At 40.3% G+C, this 9,381-nt stretch overlaps 1 protein-coding gene across 8 annotated transcripts in view; it reads left to right on the top strand.

The window, feature by feature from the left end:
- pard3bb (par-3 family cell polarity regulator beta b) overlaps positions 1-6,235 on the top strand; it is a 216,853-nt gene extending 210,618 nt beyond the window's left edge. For 7 of the 8 annotated variants that reach the window (XM_030428573.1, XM_030428574.1, XM_030428572.1 and 4 more), the window contains 3 exons: positions 1,203-1,418; positions 1,617-1,727; positions 1,861-6,235. In XM_030428573.1, coding sequence (XP_030284433.1) covers positions 1,203-1,418; positions 1,617-1,727; positions 1,861-1,975 — 442 coding nt within the window. In that variant the 3' untranslated portion in view covers positions 1,976-6,235. Of the gene's footprint in view, positions 1-1,202; positions 1,419-1,616; positions 1,761-1,860 lie in introns of all 8 variants that reach the window. The other variant, XM_030428577.1, reaches the window with a different exon arrangement.
- Positions 6,236-9,381: the final 3,146 nt, after the last annotated feature.

Raw genomic sequence — 9,381 nt, forward strand, 5'->3', positions numbered from 1 at the left:
AGGTCACCTTTGTGATTGGCTGGAGGCTGCGGAGCTCCACCCACTCAAATATGCATATCAATGATAAGTGTTGTTATGGCTCTCAGTGAGAGAAGTACATGCTTCACTACACATTAGTTTGAAGTACATTAATATCCTAAATGGTGTAGACTTTATTAATATATGCACACACACTTAACATGTATTAATACAAATACAAAAATATCAATCTGATTATATTTAGCACCGTTCAAACAGCACAAAAGTGCTTCACAAGTGACAAAAACATGGGATATTAAAAAACAAAAACTTATTTAGAGACTAATGCACACCAGGACAGCCATAAAATATGAGTAATATTTCTGAAATACTACACATGATGATTATTTGGAATTAAAAAATGTTAAAAGAAAAAAATAGTAATAATGTTATCATAATAAGTTTATGTTAATCGCGCTTATCATAACCAAAATAAACACAAAAACACAATAATTAACTACAAAGTAATTAAAGAGAATTAAAACTAATAACAGTAGATGATTAAAACCATAAAACAGGAATGAATATAAAGTTTGAATAAGCAATTGGTACATACAAATAGAGCCGTGCAAGAATAAAGTGCAATGTCAAGAATAAAGTTTAGTGTAATTAAAAAGAAAAAGAAAACCTAAAAACATCTTTATAGGAAAGCCTTTCAGAGGACACTGACGCACTCAAAGTGAAATGAGTCGGATTGAGAAACAAACGCAGACGGATGAAGAGACAGAAAGACAGAGAGATAAAATGTAATACCTGATAATGTGAGCTATGTGGACGACACATGTTTGTGTACTCGCTATCCACTGGGCACAGGACATCGATATCTATTAACAGGACTGGACTGGATTACCACAGCTGTGTGTGTGTGTGTGTTGGTGTGTGTGTGTGTTAGCGTGCATGTTAACTGAGCCCCAGCCTACTTAAAACTGTCACATGTCACTTATATTCTGCTGCTATGTGATCTTTGGCTAGGATGGGTTGTTGGAGGTGTATGTGTGTGTGTGTGAGTGTTTTTGACTTCTCTTTCTCTCGGCTCCTCAACAAAATGCTTTGAGCAGGTTACCATATATACATATACATATATCAATATATATATCCTCCTTTTTGATTGGTCAAAGAACTCTAAGCTCACTTGCTGTATTTCTTTAACATTTCTCTTAAAATTGTGTCTTTCTGTTCTCCAGGCGAGGTCCGATGGATCCAGCTGACTACCCCATGCAGCCCTGGTCAGGTCATTACCCTGGACCTCCCCAGCCCCCACAGGGGTACCCTCAGTCCCCGTCCTACCCGAACCCCAACCCCCAGTCTGGACCGTCTTACTCTGGATACCCACCCGGCCAACCGTATGCGCGGCCAGGTGACCCGCGGGGCGTCGACCCTGGGTACTACCCCCACCCAAGGTAATGAAATGCAAGGAGGTTGCTTTATGTCACGTGATTCATAATGCTGTACGTAGAGTTATAGTCTTACATGAGTAGACTGACAGTAGTCAACAACTCTTTCTTTTATTGTTTTATACTCCTTTTATTGTGAAGGAGCCCCCCTGTCCTCACCTGTCCGTCATAATATTCTGGTAATGCTTGTTATTCTGTTTCTAGCTCCCAGCAGAGAGGCCCCCTGCGGCAGGATGTGCCCCCCTCTCCCACCCCGCCCCTTCGTGGACTACGGTACGACACTATGACGCGTGGAGCCGGGGGTGGAGCTTACAGGTAGGGCCGATTTGTGGATGAAGATTATCCCAGGTAAATTCTGAGATCTGCCATCCTCATTTGTTTGTTTTTTTACAAATGACTCAGTTAATCGGCTTTGAAACCTGAATAGAGAATGTTTGATGGGTTACAGGCACCACGTGGATCCCGGTCCAGAACAATACGGCTATCCTGGGGAGGGAGGAAGACAGCAACAGCAACACCAAACCAACCCGAGACAGAAGAACCCCATGACTGCAGCTGTGTAGACGAACCAGGTCCAGAAATGAAAAACGAGCAGAAAGCTAACTGCTTTGTGTCGTGCAGCTCTCGGTACTCCTGTGATATAGAGTTGAAGCCACTTTAATGTTGTGATTTGAATCACCGTCATTATCAAACATTGTCTTGGCTGTTTGAAGTATATGGTAATACACAGACAAGCAAGGTAAAGGAGGTTAATTATAGAGTCGCCCGCGTGTGATGCATAATGTCTCATTGTTTGAAGTCATTTAAATTGCTTTGAGTCTTCCAGGAGTATAAAATTAGCAGGGTTTGGGCTTTTCACTATACTCTGATTAAGTCTTCCCTTTCAACAAGCAGTCCGAGCCACAAAGGTAATTGGATCCATTTAAATTTAGACTTACATACAGCTTGATGCTGTCTCGCATCGTACCTGATGGTTTCACTTCGAAAATATCGAGTGTAACGTGCCAAACAGCTGATTAGCAAACATCATTGTAATGATGTTTACTAATGATTGTAATTTTAGTCTCCTCTTGAGGGCCAGTTGTAAAACATCAAGACGTTCCTGCGATCCAAACCTGTGTGAACAAATAACTCTGAAGATATCATCATAACTCTACTGTCACCAGGCAGCATCATGTATTTTAAATTTGAATGACAGTTACATTGTTATGAAGTGCATTTTGATTTCTTTTGTCTCAATTTGCCAAACAGGGAGAACGCCACTATACCAATCTTTATAAAAGTACAGAAAATATACTCGTAACTAGTCTGATTTATCTACATAGTTTTCTGAATTAATTATGGAAACATTTGAACAATTGCAGTGCACTGAATCACTACAGTGCACTGAATGAATTATCTTTACGTGTAATAATATGTTTTTAACGATGCTATGATTGCCTGGAAGATATTTCTCTTAGCAGAGATGACTGAATATGTTTTTTAAGTCCAGGACCACTCAAGGCTGTTGCTTTACAGCGCTAATTGATGACCCTGATCCAGCTTTAAAATAATCCCGTGATGACATTTCAAACCACAAATTAACATTAATTTAAATTCAGGTCAGGACATATTAGCATTGTTTGACCTACGTTTATCTTTGAAAAGTTACCTTTATATAAAATGACCTCAACTTGAATGTATGAAAACCTTTGATTACGTTTTCACAGTCATCTCAACTTGATTCATGAAATCAACCTGTGTTTACTGAATCATTTCAGTTTTTGCTCATTTTGTTTTCTATCAGACATCTACTCGACCGAACCAAATGTCCGCCCCCCCGTAGACAGCACCGGTCTGGATTAGCCGGACGCAGCTGTGTTAAATAGTTTGTTTCTGAGAGTCAGGCAATATAGCTTCAAGAAGTTGACAGCAAGGATAACAGTAAGTGATAGAAGGATATATTCTTGATGTTGCACAGCAAAACCAAGCCACACATTCTTAGTGCCAAACATACTTTTAGAGGCTGACGACAACAAGATTTGTGCTGACCATTTTACGTTAGCTAGCCAGTTAGCCAACGTTTCGTTAAAATCGGTCCAACATCATTGGACAACAGGGTAACAAATGGGCGTGGCTTAGGAAGGGTCACTTGAGAGATAATTCTCTGCATTAAAATAGAAGACAAATTTGTCAAACTTTTCACCAGGATGGTAATCAACCTAGGAACGTTGACATTCTGGCAGAAACTCTATTAAGAAGAAGACGACCATTTCGTAATACCAGTTTGTAACAATGAGTCCTCCGTCGAAGTATTGCACACACCAACACTTTATTTCATATTGTTACAGCTGCCTTCTCCTTGACTCCTAGTCTTTTGTTCCGAAGCATATACTCTTCCAGATTTGTCAGGGAAGAGCACCTATGTGATAACGGTGCTTTAACAAGATCAATGTAAAATACATTTGGGAATGCACGAAATGAGCAAAACTCCAATAGTGTTGGATTAGTTTATTTCATAAAACCACTGCTCGTACTGATTTTGTGTTACTTTCATGTGCTGGAGCAGAGTGAAGCCTCACAAATGTCCATACTGGTGAGTAAACCAGGCAGAAAAGGCTTTTCTTTCCTTTCTGGGTTTAATTGACCACTCTGTGTTACTTAGCTGCCTCTTTTTCTCTGCGCTGTCTGTGTATTTCATGTACTGTAGTTCGGACGTGATGGATGTTCATGGCGCATCTCTGTGACCCAGTGGTGTAGGCGTCACTGCCCGCTGAAGTGCACACGAGTCCCGTTGAAACCTGAATTGAGTTTCAGAGTGCTCTTCTCAGCGCTGCGCCGTAGTGTGTATCCATTTAGCCACTTACTAAACCATCAATTAAGTGAAACTAAGAGTTAGAGTCTAGCTTAACATTTCCGCGCTTCCCTCCACAAAGCTCAGCAGTATTAAATTCAGCGGGGATTAAACGTTAAAAATGACATTTCAGGATTAGGTGAATTGCGTTTCTGCGAGGGTCAACGTTGAGAGTAAAAACCGACGGAAACTAAACGATGAAGGATCTAAACCATCTCATTAGCCTGTTTGTTTGACAAAGTAGGATCTTGAATGGAAAGAAGAAAGTAGGAAAGAAGGGTTTTGACAAAAGGAAAACATTGAAAGGAGGATTAGAAATGAGGGATAAGTAGAGAAGCAATGAAGGAAAAGGATGAGAGAAGGAAGAGGGATTAAAGGAACAAGTAAAAGACTGAAAGTATTGATGGATGGAGGGAGATGGAAGAAATATGAGCAGATGCAGTGCAAGGACCCCGAACGCCTTTGTGAGTCACAGTGGTTTGATTCAGAGAGTTTCTGAAGAACAACAGAGCTGAAGAAAGAATGAAAGTTCATAAGAATCTGGGCGGCAGTTGATCTGCAGTAGGCGGAGGGCGGCAGGAGTGGGCTCGTATCGACTGAATGTAATAACTTTGGGGAATTACTTCCAAATATTTTTTTTTCTTTTTCATGCTATTATCACTTTTCTGCACCAGTTTAGAAATCAAACTTCCAGATAAAGCTGTCAGAGTTTTAAGGAAAAGACAATAGTGAAAGAGTTTGTCTTGGCGTTACACTCACCTGAGACGTATATAGAGAATCAACACCAAAATAAAACACATGCCCCATTAGATCATTTTCTCAGTGCAAACAATAACCTTCAAGGGTATTTTTAAGCAAAAATTGAAAACGATAATGAAAAGAAAATGAAGCGTCTCCGTCAACGGTTTCATCAGAAGTTGGTGGTATAGGCGATTTGCTACAGGTGTCAACAAAAAGCAAAAAAATGAAACGAAGATATAAGACCAAGAAGAAGAAACAAAACCAGTCACCAGGGCCATCGACAAGAGAAAAATGGGGCGAGGTCTTGGGGGATATTTTTAAAAAATGGCGCCAACATCACCAGCAGAAACAGCTGATCAGTCATGTGCGTTAAGCTACGTCAAAACTTATTTAGAAAGAGACGGAGCACCAGAGAAAATGATCTACTAGGGCCACGTGGACACATATTGCACTTCTTTAAGATGGAATGATCAGGATGAAAAGCTGGAAGAAGTTTTCTGAACTGTGTGTATCTGAATGCTTAGTCAGTGTCTGGTGAAGCTTTATGAAGCTGCAGTACGCTGAGATGTGAACATTACATGAAGGTGTATTATTGTTACTCCTCTGATACTAGCACGCAATTAACATGTATGTAACTCTTCACAAGCATTTATTTTTTTGTACGTATTTGTTTTTAATGGTAGTCTGTGTTGTTGGTTGAGTCTGTCAGAGCCACAGTGCGTTTGGACGCTGTTACCATGCTGCAGACAGAGAGAGGTACACTGATGGCTTCAGTTCTTGGTTGTTTTTCTCACTTTTATATGTAATTATGATAGTAACCAATTTTCAACCTTCTTTTTCAAAAAAATGAGAAGAAAAATACGGAAAAAAAGAGAATGAAGTCAGTTTGCATAGCGTGGTTAGCATGTCAAACATTCTGTGAGCATGGCAGATTTGATTGTTTTTGGCAGTACAATGTGAGTTGCACAAGCTGAAGGTACAAACCAGAGTCTTCTATATGAGGAGTTCTGGTCTTCCTGGTTCTCCCTGTACAGAGACCAGAACACGAAGGAGTCCAATATACAGTACAACCTCTCTGTCTTAGAAATATAGCGTTTTTATATTAAACATCCTATATCCAAAAATCCCCCCCCAAAAAACAAATCTCATTTTATAAAGCTGTAACAATAACGATGATTGTTTTCCTACATTTTATATTTATGTATATAACACTTGTTTCTTTTGCATTAAAATATACATTTTAAGAGAGGATGTGCCCGAGATGTCATCTGTTAAATGTTTTAAACATGTGCCTCGTCTTTTTTTTTTTTTCCAAGTTACAGCGCATTCCCAGCACATCTGCTAAGGTTAATTAAATATGAGTCAGGAGAAATTATTTCCCTCATGTCCCCCATACACTGCAAGGTGAGTCATTAACATTGCCAACCCAATTTGGTCCATCGTTTAAGCTGCAGATAAATTGTACCTTTGTGATAAGAGATAGATGTTGGCCCCAAATTAATGCAAGACTAATTATCAATTAGAAAAAGAAGATAAGGTGCGCTGATTGCGGCAGAAAGTTTTTCGAGTTCTTCTGGCGTGGTGCCATCAAACTACTAGGTCATATCCCTGCGCTTAATAAGTATTTAGTCCCAGTCGCTGGCTTCAGGTGCTTTTTTTGTATTTATCACACACTATGGTTGCTGGACTCAGGGCTGCAATCACAGAAGTTAGTAGTAATGAGACAGAGAGGCCATGGGAGTGTTTTATCAGTCAAGGCTTAATTAGCATATCCCAGACCTCTCGTCCAATGGGGGAGCAGGAGAGGAAGTAATTAAATTCTCCCGAGTCACTGCCAAGGTTCATTTTGTGCACAGTGTTCAATATAGATCTAGAAAATGTGTCCGTGTGTTTGTGTAGTTTCAAAATTCAATATTCTGATTATGTTACAGTTAAGTTCTGGCGTTTCTCTTAACAGAACTTAAATTAGTTAAAGAGATTAATTGCAGTCTGGACTCGTTTCACTGTCTCGATCAAACATGTCACTGTTTGACTCCGTTGATCCCTGTAGCTGCCCCTTCTACAGAGCCTGTTCAAGGCAGGACTGTTGTTCTGCCTCTGAGTTGAAGGCAGAGGTAGTAACAGCACCGAACTGACGTCTGTATAAAGAGTGAGCCGACATGCCATGACACGGGTGTGACATGTTGACAACATGTCGTGTATGCAACCCACAGGCGAGAGATTTAATAAGCAGCTAGCGGCCGCTAGCAGCTAACTGAAGGTGGAAAAACAACAACCCAAAATGTCTGCAAATTGGGGGGACAGCTTTGGTTCAGAAGCCCCTTTTCGCCTGAGAAGAGGACGAGATCACCTGTCGTTTAACAAGGATGGTAAATGGTTGTTTATGACAGTTTTTGAAAACTCTGCATATTTAAAACATCTCACCAGAAGCTGACTTATGATACGGGTGGTGATGCCTGTGGATTTGTGGCATGCAATCCAAAATCACACACTGGGGTCAGCAAAGAACAAATTTAGAAGAAAGCGCCCAGGTCTTGTGAAGGTTTGCGTAAAAAGGATGTAAAAGTCTCTGTTAGATTAATTTTACCACCACATTAAAATACTTACTGCTAGAGTACAGTAACATATCAATGTTGACATGAATCCTCTCTGCTTTCAGAGGCTTTAAGATTAAAGTCTTGTTATCTTTCACCTTAGTACGGTTGAGTCCTAGTGGAGAACCGTCCTGTTCAGGACGTCTACAGCCTGAAATAACAGAACATTAATGAACGACTGTTGGAAGACATCCAATATCCTGCAAGCTAAAGACTCAAGGTTCGTCAAATAAAATAAATATACAACTTCTGGTGATATAAGGTGTAATAACTTGTGTAATATATAACCGATAAAAGATTGGCACTCCACCATTTTACACATCAAAACATTTCTCAGTTAATTTAAGTTAGAGACGACAGACGGGGTGTAGAGGTGTCCTTTCTGAAAACCACATCTGGAAAGTGGCTCAAATCCAAATATCAGTATTCAGTCAGATCTGCTCCTCCCGCTGAGCGCTCCACAAAGATAAAGACAGTGTAGTTTGGATCGGGTGGGAACAAAAGTTCAAGGGATTTTACTAAAGCATCAGAGTGGAATGTCAAGTCTCTTAGACATGGAAGAGTTTCTAAGATAGTGCAGTGTTATAAACCGTTGTACCTGTTTTGTGTTTTTGTTAAGTTTTAGGCCAATAAAGCTTCTTCGCGATTTCAAATAAATGATACTTACCTCCCCGTAGATTAACTCAAGGCTAACACGAAGCTGAGTCGCTACATGAAGCTAAATATGGGAATGCTAGAGGAAAATGCTACTGGGCTGCATTCTGAGTGAATCCAGATTTCGGGGGGAAGAACAAAACCCATTTTAAAAAAACAGTCGTGTGTTCCCTCCAGCTTTCAGACTTTAGAATAGAAAATATGGGAAGTGCTCCAAGAAGCTGACGGCATATTAGAATCATCTGTTTCTGGGAGACGTCTGTTTGTCGTCTTGTCACAATCGCTTAATCCAGCTTTAATTGACGTGTTATCTGTGCAGATCATGACTAACTCTACAGAACCGTCCTGGGCTTCCTGACTCGACTGAGTGGCCTCGTGTTGCTAGGAACATTTTGACTGATGCTGTGTTTGAGGCCAACTGTCAAACATCCTGCACTGTGACTGTATGAACTAGTCACTGACTGACTGGCGCTGTAATTGCTCCAACCTCCCTCCCGGGGCAGGTTTGGCATGCTGTAATTATTAGCAGTTATTATTAGTAGTTTTAATAATCATTGGAAGCCATTGTAATTAGGATTTCCTATTATGAGTGGCTGCCAGTTTTGTGTGTGTGTGTGTGTGCTTGGCAAGGTATTGTTCAGTTGTAGCTATTATAGGCAGCCTGGCAGCCTGCTTTTTGTTCCCTTGACTTCTGATTGTTTTTCACGTACACACTGTGCTTTAAGGCCGACCTTGGAACTGCCAGACCTCCCAGATTCCTCATTAACTGTCGTCAACTTACGATCTTGTGTTTTTTTGGTTTTTTTTATTACATGGCTGTGGATTCAAGGGTGACACACAACACCAGCTCAGATGTCAGGATAAAATTTCTGCAGTTAATGTTTCTGAAGACTACAGTTACGTTCGAACCAGACCATATTGACATTTGAACAAAACGTGTCATATCATGTTTACAGTACAAATGTGTTATCTGCATTTTGAGTCAGGAGGCAGACAGGACTGTGGTTCGGCTCTTCGTTTCATCATTTTAAAGTGGATATTTCTAAGAAGACCTCGGTACATCTCCAGCCGTGTTTGTGGAGACAAGAACGGGTGTTTTTAACAGGGCCTCAATACATCTCCAGATGTTATTGTAGAGAAAAAAAAG

The sequence above is a fragment of the Sparus aurata genome, chromosome 9 (genome assembly GCF_900880675.1).
Source record: "Sparus aurata chromosome 9, fSpaAur1.1, whole genome shotgun sequence".
Classification (NCBI taxonomy): domain Eukaryota; kingdom Metazoa; phylum Chordata; class Actinopteri; order Spariformes; family Sparidae; genus Sparus; species Sparus aurata.